This window comes from Bos javanicus, chromosome 23, assembly GCF_032452875.1.
Source record: "Bos javanicus breed banteng chromosome 23, ARS-OSU_banteng_1.0, whole genome shotgun sequence".
Classification (NCBI taxonomy): Eukaryota; Metazoa; Chordata; class Mammalia; order Artiodactyla; family Bovidae; genus Bos; species Bos javanicus.
In genome coordinates, this window is record NC_083890.1 from 30,556,611 (window position 1) to 30,574,128 (window position 17,518).

The following is a 17,518-nucleotide window of genomic DNA, read 5'->3' on the forward strand; positions in this document are numbered from 1 at the left end:
ACACACACACACACACACACACATATATATATATACACACACCCATTCTTTTTTCAGATCCTTTTCCCTTATAGGTCATTACAAAATATTTAGTATATTCCCTATGCTATACAGTAGGACCTTGTTGGTTATCTATTTTATATATAGTAGTATATATATGTTAATCCCAATCTCCTAATTTATCCCTCCCCTATCTTTCTCCTTTAATAACTGACCATAAGTTTGTTTTTATGTCTGTGAGTCTCTTTCTGTTTTGGAAATAAGTTCATTTGTATCTTGTTTTTAAATTCCACTTATAAGCAATGTCATTTATTTATCATTCTTCTTCTGGCTTACTTCACTGAATATGATAATTTCTAGGTCCATCCATGTTGCTGCAGATGGCATTACTTCATTCTTTTTTATGGCTGAGTAATATTCCATTGTATATATGTACTACATCTTCTTTATTCATTCATCTGTTCATGGACCTTTAGGTTGCCTCCATGTCTTGGCTATTGTAAATAGTGCTGCAATGAACATTGGGGTGTATATCATTCTGAATTATAGTTTTCTCTGAATATATGCCCAGGAGTGAGATTGCAGGATCATACAATAACTCTATTTTTTGTTTTTTGATGCACTTCCATACTGTTCTCCATAGTGGCTGTACCAATTTACATTCCTATCAACAGTATAGAAGAAGAGTTCCTTTTTTCCCACATCTTTCCAGCTTTTATTATTTGTAGATTTTTTGATGATGCAGGCCTAGTTTTTAATTTTTAGTTTAACATTATTAATAAGGAGGAAGGTAAAATTTGTATTGCTTATTTTTAATTCTAATTTGCAGATGACAAAACAAGCTTCACTGGACTTTTTTGTGAAGAAAAGACACACCTATTCTGAATATGGCAATAGTAGCAAAAGAAATGGTAACAATGGAAGTCATCTTGAGGGAGTGAAAACCAAAAGAGTTCATACTAGCTTTACTCGGAAGTATGATCCCTCATATATTGAGTTTGGTTTCATAGCCATAATTGATGGTGAAGTGCTGAAACCACAGTGTATTATTTGTGGAGATGTACTGGCTAATGAAGCGATGAAACCATCAAAACTTAAGCGGCATCTATATTCAAAACATAAAGAAATAAGTTCACAACCAAAAGAATTCTTTGAAAGAAAGAGTAATGAATTGAAAAACCAACCAAAGCATGTGTTCAATGTTTCTCACATAAACATTAGTGCTTTGAGGGCTTCTTATAAAGTAGCGCTTCCGGTTGCTAAGTCTAAAACACCATACACAATTGCTGAGACACTAGTGAAGGACTGCATCAAAGAAGTTTGCTTAGAAATGTTGGGTGAATCTGCAGCAAAGAAGGTAGCTCAAGTACCACTTTCCAATGACACCATAGCTCGACGTATTCAGGAACTGGCGAATGATATGGAAGACCAACTCATAGAACAAATAAAACTAGCCAAGTATTTTTCATTGCAACTTGATGAATGCAGAGATATTGCTAACATGATAATTCTTTTAGTATATGTGAGATTTGAACATGATGATGATATAAAGGAAGAATTCTTTTTTTCAGCCTCTTTACCAACAAACACAACTAGCTCAGAACTGTATGAAGCTCTGAAGAATTATGTTGTCAACAAATGTGGTTTGGAATTTAAGTTTTGTGTAGGAGTGTGTTCTGATGGTACAGCTTCAATGACAGGAAAACATTCTGAAGTGATTAACCAGATTAAAGAACTTGCACCAGAATGTAAAATAACACATTGCTTCATTCATCGAGAAAGTCTTGCTATGAAAAAAATATCAGCTGAACTGAATAGTGTGCTTACTGACATAGTAAAAATTGTGAATTATGTAAAATCTAATGCATTAAATTCAAGATTATTTTCTTTATTATGTGATAATATGGAAGCTGATCATAAGCAACTGTTATTGCATGCTGAAATACGGTGGTTATCCTGGGGAAAAGTTCTATCAAGACTGTTTGAAATACGAAATGAACTCTTAGTATTTCTGCAAAGCAAGAAGCCAGTTTGGTCCCAACTTTTCAAAGATGTGAATTGGATTGCCAAACTTGCTTATTTATCTGACATCTTCAGTATTTTTAATGATCTTAATGTTTGCATGCAAGGAAAAAATGCAACATGTTTTTCAATGGCAGATAAGATTGAAGGACAAAAACAAAAGTTAAAAGCTTGGAAAAAAAGAGTTTCTACAGATTGTTATGACATGTTCCATAATTTAACAACAGTTATCAATGAAGTAGGTCATGATCTTGATATTGCACATCTACAAAAAGTTGTCAGTGAACATCTTACAAATTTGTCAGATTGTTTTGAATTGTACTTTCCTTCAAAAGAAGATCCACGCATAGGAAATTCATGGATACAAAATCCATTTCTTTCATCAAAAGATAATTTAAATTTAACTATAATCCTACAGGATAAGTTGTTGAATCTGGCTACTGATGAAGGATTGAAAATGAATTTTGAAAATACAGCATCACTTGCTTCATTTTGGATAAAAGTTAAAAATGAATATCCTGAGCTTGCTGAGATTGCTTTAAAATCTCTTCTTCTGTTCCCCTCAACATACCTCTGTGAGACTGGGTTCTCTACCTTAAGTGTTATTAAAACAAAACATAGAAACAGTTTAAATATACATTATCCCTTGAGAGTAGCATTGTCATCAATCCAACCTAGATTAGACAAATTAACGAGCAAGAAGCAAGCTCACTTATCACATTAAAAATTTTAAATACTGATTTATAATGTGTTAATTCAAAGTATACATATAGGCATTATGGAACTATGAAAAGTTTTTTATTAAATTAGCAATTCTATATATAAATTGCCTATATGTATATTAAAGTGTACACTTTTTATACTTCTCTTATTTTCCCTGTCAAATTTGTTATAGTTATTAGGATGTAATTTTAAATCTGTTCATTCTAACATTAAAATTTTTGGTCTTGTATATTGTATGTATTTTTATTATTGTTTTTTATTAATTTATTAAAGTTAAAGAATGACTTCAAGATCGGGAATCATTTCTTTGAAACAGCAGACTTGATCAGTGAAGTGAATTCAAGGGGTAGAATTAGAATTTGAATGCAAGGGTGGGTGTCTGTAAGATGTTAAATTTGTAAAACTGATCTTGGGTGGTTTGGTTGGAAGTTGATGATAAGTTTGTTTTGTAGGTGCATGTTTAGATGCAGTGTTTAAGTGGGTAAAGTGGGGAAAACCATCAAATGCTTATAAAAGTTCAGTGGGAAAAAACCTAAATACCCTTTCACATAATAAAATGTATCATGTTTATTCAACAGTAGTTGAATACAGTAGTAAAAGTGAGATATCACGGAGAGAATTCTGCAGGGTGATGAAATGTTCTATCTTCTATTGTGGTAGTGTTCACTATTAATCAGATCAGATCAGATCAAATCAGATCAGTCGCTCAGTCGTGTCCGACTCTTTGCGACCCCATGAATCGCAGCACTCCAGGCCTCCCTGTCCATCACCGACTCCGGGAGTTCACTCAGACTCACGTCCATCGAGTCAGCGATGCCATCCAGCCATCTCATCCTCTGTCGTCCCCTTCTCCTCTTGCCCCCAATCCCTCCCAGCATCAGAGTCTTTTCCAATGAGTCAACTCTTCGCATGAGGTGGCCAAAGTACTGGAGTTTCAGCTTCAGCATCATTCCTTCCAAAGAAATCCCAGAGCTGATCTCCTTCAGAATGGACTGGTTGGATCTCCTTGCAGTCTAAGGGACTCTCAAGAGTCTTTTCCAACACCACAGTTCAAAAACATCAATTCTTCGGTGCTCAGCCTTCTTCACTGTTGGCAAAGTAATGTCTCTGCTTTTGAATATGCTCTCTAGGTTGGTCATAACTTTCCTTCCGAGGAGTAAGCATCTTTTAATTTCATGGCTGCAATCACCATCTGCAGTGATTTTGGAGCCCAGAAAAATAAAGTCTGACACTGTTTCCACTGTTCCCCCATCTATTTCCCATGAAGTGACAGGACCGGATGCCATAATCTTCGTTTTCTGAATGTTGAGCTTTAAGCCAACTTTTTCACTCTCCTTTTTCACTTTCATCAAGAGGCTTTTGAGTTCCTCTTCACTTTCTGCCATAAGGGTGGTGTCATCTGCATATCTGAGGTTATTGATATTTCTCCCGGCAATCTTGATTCCAGCTTGTGCTTCTTCCAGCCCAGCGTTTCTCATGATGTTCTCTGCATAGAAGTTAAATAAACAGGGTGACAATATACAGCCTTGACGAACTCCTCCTATTTGGAACCAGTCTGTTGTTCCATGTCCAGTTCTAACTGTTGCTTCCTGACCTGCATACAAATTTTTCAAGAGGCAGATCAGGTGGTCTGGTATTCCCATCTCTCTCAGAATTTTCCACAGTTTATTGTGATCCACACAGTCAAAGGCTTTGGCATAGTCAATAAAGCAGAAATAGATGTTTTTCTGGAACTCTCTTGCTTTTTCCATGATCCAGCGGATGTTGGCAATTTGATCTCTGGTTCCTCTGTCTTTTCTCAAACCAGCTTGAACATCAGGAAGTTCACAGTTCACATATTGCTGAAGCCTGGATTGTAGAATTTTGAGCATTACTTTACTAGCGTGTGAGATGAGTGCAATTGTGCGGTAGTTTGAGCATTCTTTGGCATTGCCTTTCTTTGGGATTGGAATGAAAATGGACCTTTTCCAGTCCTGTGGCCACTGCTGAGTTTTCCAAATTTGCTGGCATATTGAGTGCAGCACTTTCACAGCATCATCTTTCAGGATTTGGAATAGCTCAACTGGAATTCCATCACCTCCACTAGCTTTGTTCGTAGTGATGCTTTCTAAGGCCCAGTTAACTTCACATTCCAGGATATCTGGCTCTAGGTCAGTGATCACACCATCGGGATTATCTGGGTCGTGAAGATCTTTTTTGTACAGTTCTTCTGTGTATTCTTGCCATCTCTTCTTAATATCTTCTGCTTCTGTTAGGTCCATACCATTTCTGTCCTTTATCGAGCCCATCTTTGCATGAAATGTTCCTTTGCATGAAATGTTCCTTTGGTATCTCTGATTTTCTTGAAGAGATCCCTAGTCTTTCCCATTCTGTTGTTTTCCTCTATTTCTTTGCATTGATCACTGAAGAAAGCTTTCTTATCTCTTCTTGCTGTTCTTTGGAACTCTGCATTCTGATGTTTATATCTTTCCTTTTTTCCTTTGCTTTTCGCTTCTCTTCTTTTCACAGCTATTTGTAAGTCCTCCCCAGACAGCCATTTTGCTTTTTTGCATTTCTTTTCCATGGGGATGGTCTTGATCCCTGTCTCCTGTACAATGTCATGAACCTCATTCCATAGTTCATCAGGCACTCTATCTATCAGATCTAGGCCCTTAAATCTATTTCTCACTCCCACTGTATAATCATAAGGGATTTGATTTAGGTCATACCTGAATGGCCTGGTGGTTTTCCCTACTTTCTTCAATTTAAGTCTGAATTTGCCAATAAGGAGTTCATGCTCTGGGCCACAGTCAGCTCCTGGTCTTGTTTTTGTTGACTGTATAGAGCTTCTCCATCTTTGGCTGCAAAGAATATAATCAATCTGATTTCAGTGTTGACCATCTGGTGATGTCCATGTATAGAGTTTTCTCTTGTGTTGTTGGAAGAGGGTGTTTGTTATGACCAGTGCATTTTCTTGGCAAAACTCTATTAGTCTTTGCCCTGCTTCATTCCATATTCCAAGGCCAAATTTGCCTGTTACTCCAGGTGTTTCTTGACTTCCTACTTTTGCATTCCAGTCCCCTATAATGAAAAGGACATCTTTTTTGGGTGTTAGTTCTAAAAGGTCTTGTAGGTCTTCATAGAACCATTCAACTTCAGCTTCTTCAGCGTTACTGGTTGGGGCATAGACTTGGATTATTGTGATAGTGAATGGTTTGCCCTGGAAACGAACAGAGATCATTCTGTCATTTTTGAGATTGCATCCAAGTACTGCATTGCAGACTCTTTTGTTGACCATGATGGCCACTCCATTTCTTCTGAGGGATTCCTGCCTGCAGTAGTAGATATAATGGTCATCTGAGTTAAATTCACCCATTCCAGTGCATTTTAGTTCACTGATTCCTAGAATGTCGACATTCACTCTTGCCATCTCTTGTTTGACCACTTCCAATTTGCCTTGATTCATGGACCTGACATTCCAGGTTCCTATGCGATATTGCTCTTTACAGCACTGGACCTTGCTTCTATCACCAGTCACATCCACAGCTGGGTAGTGCTTTGGCTCCATCCCTTCATTCTTTCTGGAGTTATTTCTCCACTGATCTCCAGTAGGATATTGGGCACCTACTGACCCGGGGAGTTTTTCTTTCAGTATCCTATCATTTTGCCTTTGCATACTGTTCATGGGGTTCTCAAGGCAAGAATACTGAAGTAGTTTGCCATTCCCTTCTCCAGCAGACCACATTCTGTCAGATCTCTCCATCATGACCCACCCATCATGGCTTAGTTTCATTGAGTTAGACAAGGCTGTGGTCCTAGTGTGATTAGATTGACTAGTTTTCTGTGAGTATGGTTTTAGTGTGTTTGCCCTCTGATGCCCTCTTGCAACACCTACAGTCTTACTTGGGTTTCTCTTACCTTGGGCGTGGGGTATCTCTTCACGGCTGCTCCAGCAAAGTGCAGCCATTGCTCCTTACCTTGGACGAGGGGTATCTCCTCAGGGCCGCCCTTCCTGACTTTCAAAGTGGGATAGCTCCTCTAGGCCCTCCTGCGCTCACGCAGCCATGGCTCCTCGGGCGTGGGGTTGCTCCTCCTGGCCTCCGCCCTTGGCCTCGGGCGTGGGGGCGTGGGGTATCTCCTCCCCGCCGCCGCCCCTGACCTCAGACGCGGGGTAACTCCTCTCGTCGCCGCCCCTGTGGGATTGGCTGAGGTCTTCGCTGGGATGCAGTGCAGCTCATTTCCTACAGGTGTTAATCCAAAGAGTAATCCCTTTGGCAAACAACTTGCACTTTATAATTAGACGGGAAAATCTTTTGGTGAGCGAGAAGGCTAAAGGAAAAGGCCAGTGGCGTGACCGTGGCACAGGCCCGCGGTTACTCTTGAGGGGACCGCCTCAGCCCCAAGCCACAGTGACCACCTAACAAGACCGCTTTTCCCGCGGACTGTGTTTACTATTAACCGTATGCAAAGTAGTCAATCACAGTCTCAGATGAGTGTATCTGGGTGTACAGCTGCTGTCAAGAACTACCTTGTTCTTACTCTTCTTAACTAACTGTGGTTTCATCTTTCATCTTTTCTCCTACTCCCCATCCCAAATACATAGCAATGATAGATTATATTGACTGAATTTCTACAGTGCCCACATTAGCCCAGCTTATCTTTACGAACTGATACTCATGTTTCCCAAACTAAAAACTTAAAAGCCACAAAACTGAACATTTTCAACACAGACAAGATCTTCTGTCTTTATGGACAAATAAATTTTTAAAAAGAAAAAAGTTCTGAGTTTCACAAATGAGACTATATGGGATGGTAGTTGTGAAAAATTATAATTTTCAAAAGTATTTACTGCCTCTTCCTGGGATATGATTGTACTGCCTCACTCCACAGATACCAGATTTGACTTATTTCACTCTGGATAATAAATGTGAGCAGAATTGACATGGCACTTTTGGGCACCAAGAAACAGTTCTTGATTTGCCATATTTTTCTTTCTTCGTTTGTCAAGAGACCATCAATGTTTCAGGTAGAGATGGCTCCCTCATCCTGGGCGGAGTCATGGAAGACAAATAGCAGGAGCAGGGTGTGTTACTCTAAGCTGCTATGATTCTTGGGGTTGTTTCTTTCTGCAGCATGAGAAAATGCTGTGCTGACAATGTGGTTGAATTAGCATCAGAGGGCTTTCCTGGTGACTCAGATGGTAATGAATTAGCATGAGAAAATGAGTTCGTCTTAACTCCACTTCTTCGCTATCTGTGCAAACTTGAAGAAGTCCTTAAACGTTTTTGGAGTTGAATATAAAATAGGAATGATAATATGCTCAGTATTGGGGGTTGCTTTTGATGTTCAGAGAGGCAAATTTTTGTAATTCCAAAGTGCTATGGAAATATAATGTATTAGAATATTTTTACGCAAATTCAGGACTCGGATGTGGTGTCTGTGGCCTCATTTTAACTTCTATGTCTCTCTGAGGCATAGTAATCATCACATTGTCAAGCCCTTTGTTCAGTCACTGAAATGGGCACAACCTGTATATAAGACTGGAAAAGATCTGGATATTTTTCAAAGTAACAAAGAAAATTGATTTAAAGTTTCTTTCGGAGGCTGTACCTTGTCTGGCTCTATGGCTTAGTTGGTTAAAGCGCCTGTCTTGTAAACAGGAGATCCTGGGTTCGAATCCCAGTAGGGCCTATTTTGCACGCCTCTTTGTTCCTGAGAAAGAATGAAGATTTCAGTGCTACAGAACCACCCCGCTGCCTCCTTCAGATCCCGAAGAAGGCAGAACCCTAAGAATGACCTAAAATCTCTGCAACCCTCTTCTTCGCGTCACAAAAGGGCAAATGAACTGGCGAAGGTCATTTTCTGGGGAAATAAATAAACCTGCTTCACCTCCATTATGGGATGGTTGTCCCCATCTCGGGAGTGGTCAGAGAGGTGTTGAATACGCACATTCTCACAGTTTCGGGCAACATGGATTGACTGTGGTTGTCAGAGGGGAGGGGCGTTGAGGGATGAGTGAAATAGGTGAGGGAGATTAAGAGGCACAAAATTCCAGTTACAAAATAAATCAGTCATGAAGATAAAATGTACAGCATGAGGAAAACAGTAAAAAGAAAAAATATATATATATATATACATATATATATATATATATAGTAATATCTTTGGTAACTCGAGTTATCATGGTAATTATTTTGTAATAGAAATATCAAATCACCATATTGTGCAACTGGAACTAACATAGATCTGTAGGTCAATCATACTTCAATTAAAAAGAAAATTTCTGTAAACAAAAGAAAACCTGAATCAACATTTTTTTTCATTAGCCCAGCTGGCACTAGCATTTCTATAGCATTGAAATAGAGTTGAAACAAAGTCTTGCATTCACCAGACGAGTTTGTTTGGTTATGGATAATTGTTTTTCATCTATCTTTTTATCTAGTTTGTCATATTTTATTTTTTCCCATTTTCAGTTGTCCATTTCTCTTACATGTAATTACAGATATATGGAAATCATATATGCCACTTGCCAAAAAAAGTGTAGTAAAGTCACTTGCTGTGACTCTGTAAGTCCACTCATGAGTGCACATCTATCTTGCAATCATTCAGCTGAAATGAAATGGTCGCCATACCCAAAGCATTCATATTGGCGAGATCGATAATGCTACATATGTACCCGGGAGATATGAAAACATTTATCTTTCACATAATGAAGTTTTCTGGGAAGACTAGGGGAGGCTCTCAGGTAAGTCCAAAAATAAGAGCAAGGAGGGGTGATGGGCTTTGGTTTTTACAGGATTAGGGGGCAGGCTGTGGAGGGGAGAGGGGAGTGAAGATTCCTAAGTGAGAACCAGGACTAGCGTGGGTTGATCTTCCCTCTGAGGGAGCTTAAGCACTTACGGGCTGGCTTAGATGTGAGAGTGATGGTCTTGAAAGCTGTCAGCAAATATAAAAAATGGGGTCAATTTCTTAACTACAGTTTTCAATAGAAATCTGTGTACAAGTCCACAGAAAAGCATATACAAAAGTGTTCCTAACAGTCCTATTCACAATTTTCACAAACTGAAAATAACTCATATATCCACCACTAGAATGGATAAATTGTGGCATATTAATACAATAGGATTATATATATATATGTATGACTATATATATAAATACAAATAACATCATTGAATGCAACAATATCGATGAACCTCATAGTGCTGCAGAAAAGTAGCCAGACATAAGAGTACATATTGTAAAATTCTATTTATATGTTATTTAAAATGTGCAAAGCTAGTAGATGATATCAGAGTCCAAAATGTGGTTACCCTTAAGAAGAAAGTAGTTAGGAGGCACATGAGAGGGGCTTCTGGTATTTCTTGACACAGATAACCTAGGTGACAAAACTTAATTTTTGATTCAATTTGATAGAAATAGTGGCAATAAATTGGAACAAAAGATCTGAGTGAGAGTTCATAGACATGTTCTCTTTGTAAATATTCAGTGATATACGCATTTATATATACATATATAAGGGCTTCCCTGGTGGCTCAGCTGGGAAAGAATTCACCCGCAATGCAGGAGGCCTGGGTTCGAGGCCTGGGTTGGAACAGCTACCCACTCCAGTATTCTGGTGAGTGACTTTCACTCACATACATATATATTCAGAGATAATCTACATAAATGTATTCTGTATATGCTTCTGTTTGTACACTTTCCTGCATGTTTGTTACATTTCAATTAAAAATAATTTAAAAAGAAAAACAAAGCCACCAATTAAGAAAGAGAACATTGCCTTTATTTTATAAGTTCCATTTGCCCCACTCCACTTTACTTCTCTCTCTCACTTGAGATAACTACTATATTAATGCTTGTGATTATCATTTCCTTGCCTTTTTTTTTTTTAAACCTTAAAATAGCAATAAACATTTATTCTCAAGCAATTTTTGTGCATCAGAAATCTAGAAGCAGCTTAGCTGGGTGGCACTGGCTTGGAGGTCTCTCATGGGATTGCAGTTAATTTTTCAGCCAGGAACTGGATGCAGCCTTCTGACTGGACTGGATAATTTATTCCCAAGATTTCTCATGCACATTACTGAGTCCTTAGTTCTTTTTTTTTTTTTTTTCTTAGTTGGATGTAATTGCTTTACAATTTTGTATTAGCTTCTGCTGTACAACAACATGAATCAGCTTTAAGTATACATATATCCCTTCCCTCCCTCCTATTCAGTCCCTTGCTTTTAAGCTTTACTACTAATATATGTATTTAACACAATAGATTATTTAATATGCTTAGTTTATAGTTTCTATAGATGAGACCATGTTGTATTTGTTTTGGAATGTTTCCTTATTACTGAAATATTATCATAATATCTCATTTTGTGTGATTTCTAGATATTTCTTTATTGCATATAACTAAATTTTTATAGCTGTCATGAAAATGTGATAAAACTCTGACACTATTTATAATAATTTTTCTGTTTGATCTTGTACATAAGCATATGTATGTGTGTGTGTTCAGTCACTGAGTTGTGTCTAACTCTTTGTGATCCCATGGAATGTAGCCCACCAGGCTCCTCTGTCCATGGGATTCTCCAGGCAAGAATACTGGAGTAGGTTGCCAACATGATCTGTTAAAAAGAAAGTCAGTTCTGTTTCTTCCTTTCTAGTCATCACAGCTATTTATTTTTTTGCTTTCCTTTTGTCTAGTAGAGAATCAGTTCAGTTCAGTTCAGTCCCTCAGTCGTGTCTGACTCTTTGCGACCCCATGGACTGCAGCACACCAGGCTTCCCTGTCCATCACCAACTCCCAGAAGTTATTCAAACTCATGTCCATCCAGTTGGTGATGCCATCCAACCATCTCATCTTCTGTCCCCTTCTCCTGCTTTCAATCTTTCCCAGCATCAGGGTCTTTTCTGGAAGAGAATACAAGTGGTAATTTCTGGTTTACTTCATGTGTTCCTAATTTCAAACAGAATGTTTTGAGTTTTTTGCCTGTAAGTATTATGTTTTCTCAGAGAAGGCAATGGCACCCCACTCCAGTACTTTTGCCTAGAAAATCCCATGGACGGAGGAGCCTGGTAGGCTGCAGTCCATGGGGTCGCTAGAGTGGGACACAACTAAGCAACTTCACTTTCACTTTTCACTTTAATGCATTGGAGAAGGAAATGGCAACCCACTCCAGTGTTCTTGCCTGGAGAATCCCAGGGACGGGGAAGCCTGGTGGGCTGCTGTCTATGGGGTCTCACAGAGTCAGACATGACTGAAGTGACTTAGCAGTAGCAGCAGTATTATGTTTTCTGCAGATTATTTTTGTATTTTAAAAATCAGGTTAAAAAACTTTCCTTCTATTTCCAGATTGTTGTTTCATTAGTGGACACTGAAATTTATTAAATGCTCTTTCTGCCTGTACTGAGGTAAACATTTTCCCTTTAATTTCTTCATGTTTCCTGGCTTTGATTTAATTAGGATGAAAGTAGGCTTATAAAATGAGATGGAGAGGCTTCCCTCTGTTACTATATTTGGAAGTATTTGTGTCCAACTGAAATTATTTTCCCTGTAATGTTTTATAGAACTTTCAGATTAAAATATCTGGGTTTGGAGTTTTCTCTGTGGGAAAATTTTTTGAGTATTTATGGTTTAATTTAATGGTTTGGGACTTCATATTTGCTATTTTTTTTCAGTGAAATTTAATTGATTTTTTGTTACGATTTCATTTAAAACTTCAAATTAACCGGGCAAAATTTCTCACACTTTTGCACATTCTGATCCACCTTTTGGATATACTCTTCTTTTGCTTTTTATTTTATTTTTTGCTAACCTTTCTCATCTTTTAGATTTCAGTTCTTGGAATGCTTACTGAAGGCTGGGTTAAGGACAGACCCCAGACAGTCTGTCACTTTGACCTGCTGTGGCCCAGAGAACTGGGGTGGTGCTTTCCTGGAAAGCAAGCAAAAGAGAGCAGCCTCTTCAGGGTGCTCAGAAGCTTTTGAGAAAACGCTGTTTCTCCAGCATCTCTAAATTGTGAAAAATCTATGTAACCTCAACTTTTCGGGGCTGGGAGCTGGAATGCTCTGAGAAGGCAGGTTGGATGAAGACCAAAATCAGGCCCTCGCAGTTCCTAATAATGGGGAATGAGGCCCCCCAAATGCCTCAGATTCCAGCTGGGTTGCTTTCACCGCGCCCACCGCACCCTTCAGGAACAGGGTCCAAAGCAGGCGGTGTGAGTAACTCCTCCAGGCCTCCCGCGCACCTTCCCACCACCCGTGTATTTTCCTCGCCCGCACCATCACTAATGGGGGATCGAGATCCGCTGAGATGAGAGTGGCTATGGGAAATGAGCTGGAAAGGAAACAGACAACAACAAACGGACTCAAAATCCAACCTTTCTAACCTGAAGAATGGTTCCTTCCCTCTCAGTCACACAACCCCCGCAACTCAGTGGCTGCACAAGAGGAGGGACATTTTCTAATTGCTCAGTAAGTACAGTCGTTGGGCTTTTTACGAAGGTGTCCCTGTAGGGTACTCAGTGGGCCTGTTCTTCGTGGTTTCCAAGAAGGGCCAGGCCTAGGAAGACGCTTCTCAATTCAATCCTAATTGAAGACGTCTTGGCAGGATTGGGCGCCCAGCTGAGAGGATGCCAGGAGCGGTCTTTTTTGTTGTTGTTGTAATTTTCACTTATTCCCATAGGGTCTTAATTTTGACTTTGTCTTCATTCTGAAGGTAAATCGAGCCTTTGTAGCCGTGATTACAGAAAGACATTTCAATCCTTTTTCTTCTTCTTCTTCTTTTTTTTAAAACAGGTTTATCAACCGACTGAAGAGGCATTACAATACAAGTGTAAAATTCTGTTCAGAAAAGAAATTTGGTGTCAGGCTAAGGGTAGGAGTTTGGAGAAAAGCGGAATTTCCATTTTGCCCTAGTCTCTAACCATAACTTCTTAAAAGAAGTTACTTGTGTTTTGTACCAATGACACCACCTTTTAAGTAAAATTGATGGGAAATGTATCTTTTCATGAGTTACAGTAACAAGAATAGCCCAGATTCTCAATACTTGTAATATTTTCCTTCACTCTAAAAGCAGAGGACCACGTGGCCTAATGGATAAGGCGTCTGACTTCGGATCAGAAGATTGAGGGTTCGAATCCCTTCGTGGTTGCGGTTTCCTTTTTCACACTCCTGCTACCTTTACCCAGATATCGCCGTCCCAGCTCTCAAATCCCAAATTATAGCATCAGAGATCTCCCTTTGAGTATAAGTGGTTCAGTAAATGGGGTCGGCGCCAGCCCTCTCCATCCAGCCTTTTGTACTATAGGAGTCCTTGGTCAGGTAGGCACGCAGGTGTTGGGATTGCGAAGAGCGCCAGCCCTGGTCTTTTGGAGCCTCTTCCAGGGGGTTGGGTGGACCCAGTGAGTGAGGTGGGTGCCACAAGGCACGAATGTCAAAGAATTCTGCTCTCCTTTTCCGGCAGTGTCTGGACGTCTCTTATTTTAGCGTACGACTCTTCCGTTGGTTTTCAGGTGCCGCTCTGTACTTTGACGCTGAAAATGTTGAGATTTGCTTTTTGGAAGTCAGTTTAAATGGCGCCCCCTTTCGACAGGAAAACTTGCCACGTTTTAGAGCAGCTGGCTCCTGGTTTCACGTGGATGCCACCTGAGAGGCGCACCGTCTTTCTGTGGGTTCTCCCACACATTGCGGGATGAATTAGTTGAACATTAAGCAGTATCTGAGGAGTCAGGGTTAAAACAGAAACCTGGAACCATGAGAAGAGACCAGTCAGGCAAATTATAATGAAGAAGGAGCAGCTTCTGCACAAGTGGAAAGAACGTGGTCAAATACATTTGAATATTTAGGTGTAATGGACACATTCATATAACAATATGACGGTTCAAATTAGATTCAAGTAGGAACTGAGATTTTGAATGGTCTTAAACTATGAAATATTTTGAATTAGTTGTCAAGTCTTTCTACTGAGAAAATCACATGTCCTTCCGTTTACTACGAACTTAAGAAATAAGTCTAACCAGACACAGCTCTTCCACAGTATAGGAAAGAGAGAAAGAAAAAAAAAAAAATCCACAACTGCTCATGCCGAATGCTGTAATGATTTTTTTCTTAAACAGCTTTATCGAGGCATAATTTTCTTAAACCGCATGTATTTAAACTTATAGTTTGACATATGTATAACTCATGAAACCACCACTACAAAGGAGATAATGAACACAGACACCATCCTCAAACGTTTCTTCAGGCCCTTTTGTAATATGTTCATCTGTTGCTGGATTTTGTTTGTTAGTATTTTGTTGAGAATTTTTATGTCCATGTTTATAAGAGATATTGGTCTGTAGTTTTCTTATCTCGTGATGTCTTTGTTTGACTTTAGCATCAGGGTAATTAGATCAGATCAGTCGCTCAGTCGTGTCCGACTCTTTGCGACCCCATGAATCGCAGCACTCCAGGCCTCCCTGTCCATCACCAACTCCGGGAGTTCACTCAGACTCACGTCCATCGAGTCAGTGATGCCATCCAGCCATCTCATCCTCTGTCATCCCCTTCTCCTCTTGCCCCCAATCCCTCCCAGCATCAGAGTCTTTTCCAATGAGTCAACTCTTCGCATGAGGTGGCCAAAGTACTGGAGTTTCAGCTTCAGCATCATTCCTTCCAAAGAAATCCCAGGGCTGATCTCCTTCAGAATGGACTGGGTAAATCTCCTTGCAGTTGAAGGGACTCTCAAGAGTCTTTTCCAACACCACAGTTCAAAAGCATCAATTCTTCGGTGCTCAGCTTTCTTCACAGTCCAACTCTCATATCCATACATGACCACTGGAAAAACCATTATCTTGACTAGATGGACCTTTGTTGGCAAAGTAATGTCTCTGCTTTTCAATACGCTATCTAGGTTGGTCATAACTTTCCTTCCAAGGAGTAAGCGTCTTTTAATTTCATGGCTGCAGTCACCATCTGCAGTAATTTTGGAGCCCAGAAAAATAAAGTCTGACACTGTTTCCACTGTTTCCCCATCTATTTGTCAAGAAGTGATGGGACCAGATGCCATGATCTTCGTTTTCTGAATGTTGAGCTTTAAGCCAACTTTTTCATTCTCCACTTTCACCTTCATCAAGAGGCTTTTTAATTCCTCTTCACTTTCTGCCATAAGAGTGGTGTCATCTGCATATCTGAGGTTATTGATATTTCTCCCGGCAATCTTGATTCCAGCTTGTGCTTCTTGCAGCCCAGCGTTTCTCATGATGTACTCTGCATATAAGTTAAATAAACAGGGTAATAATGGCTTCCTTTTCCAATTTTTATGAGTTTGTAAAGAATTAATATCAATTTTTAAAAAATGGTAGAATTTAGCAATTAAGATGTCTAGACTTGGGCTTTTCTTTATGGGTAATTTTACTCACTAAATCAATCTGTTTGCTTGTTATGGATTCTAATTCCATGCTAAATGCTTATGTCAGTCATCTACATCTTTATAACAAACCTCACCCAAATTTTGTGGGTGACTTAAAACAACATTTAGTTTCCAATTCTGCAGGTCAATTATCGGGCTGTGCTCAGCTAGGCAATTCTTTTGTTGGTTTTGCTTGTGGTCACTCATTGGTTGCAGTTTTCTGGCAGCCTGACTGGGACTAGATGGTCCAAAATGTTCCCACTCACTGTCTGGGGTGTCATGTGGAATGAATGGCTGGGATGACTGGGACTCTCTCTTCACATGATCTTCCGTCTTTCAGGAAGTTAGGTAGGATTTCTTCACATGATGTCTCAGGGTCTCAAGATGGCAAGAGGAGAAGTTATAAGGCTCTTGAACCCTAATATTGAAACTCCCACAACCTCTCTCCCACAACATCATTACCACAGCATTCTATTGGCCAAATCACAAGGTCAGCTCACATACAAGGAGGGAAATAGACTCCACCTCTTGATGGTAGCTGCTGCACAATCATATTCCAAAGGGACATGCATAGTAGGAATTTGTGACAGGACTTGGTGACTGAACAACAACAATCAATCAATCAAACAATGCTTTGTTATCTCATTTAACACTAAAAACAACACTGTGAATAGCCACTATTGATATATCTTGGAAAGTAAATTATCCGTTATCACTTCTTTACCAGTGTTAATCTGAATTGGTCTGTGAGCCTTGTTTTGAACCCACATTTACCTGGTGGGCAGCTCAAAGTGGGCCAGGGAGAATGTAAGCACTCCAAAATGTAGCAGCAGCTGAAAAAGCACTGATAGTGCTGAGCATTTGAACACGTGCCATTATAAATTTTTGTAAAGCCAGAGAGCTCCATGTCCTTGTCTCAGGATGACTCTGATAATGTTTAAGATAGAGAGGGTGAGATTAAGTGACCCACACACAGACTCCTGGTTAAACTCCTTTTCTGATACTGAGTTCCTGAGTGTCTGATATATCTACAGGCAGCATGGACTTAAAGAGAGTAATAAGCACCTTAGAGGAAGCCCCGATGAGTGGAGAAACTGAGGAAAGCAGGTTCAAACACAGGAAAATTTCCACTGAGATACGTTTAAAAACCAAGAGCGTCCACATTTCACATAAATGACAAATCAGACGTAGTTTATTACTGTGAAACAGTCTTGGCAAGAGACAAAAGTTAAATTGCCAAAGTGTCGGAAGAAGGCAGGCACCGGAATCAGCGGGATGGTACTTAAACCATGCACGACCGTAAACAGAGAATTTTAAGACAACCCACAACGAAGCTCTAGTATGTAAATCCCAACCGTTGATCTCTTTGTGGGAACCTCAAATTTAATTTGTTTCATATGGCTAGAGAGTAGT

At 39.5% G+C, this 17,518-nt stretch overlaps 1 protein-coding gene and 2 non-coding genes across 3 annotated transcripts; all 3 read left to right on the top strand.

The window, feature by feature from the left end:
* The first annotated feature begins 257 nt into the window (after positions 1 to 257).
* Positions 258 to 2,974, top strand: LOC133236570 (SCAN domain-containing protein 3). Its single transcript, XM_061398666.1, has one exon. It carries the CDS (start codon positions 830 to 832, stop codon positions 2,744 to 2,746), a length of 1,917 nt encoding a protein of 638 aa, XP_061254650.1. The 5' UTR covers positions 258 to 829; the 3' UTR covers positions 2,747 to 2,974.
* Positions 2,975 to 8,341: 5,367 nt separating this feature from the next.
* TRNAT-UGU (transfer RNA threonine (anticodon UGU)) lies at positions 8,342 to 8,415 on the top strand. The gene has a single exon. It is a non-coding gene; the product is annotated as a tRNA-Thr (tRNA).
* A 5,379-nt stretch (positions 8,416 to 13,794) lies between these two features.
* Positions 13,795 to 13,867, top strand: TRNAR-UCG (transfer RNA arginine (anticodon UCG)). Its single transcript has one exon. It is a non-coding gene; the product is annotated as a tRNA-Arg (tRNA).
* Positions 13,868 to 17,518: the final 3,651 nt, after the last annotated feature.

Coding starts and splice junctions, on each gene's coding strand:
- LOC133236570 (XM_061398666.1), top strand. CDS start 830: ATGACAAAACAAGCTTCACTGGACTTTTTTGTGAAGAAAAGACACACC.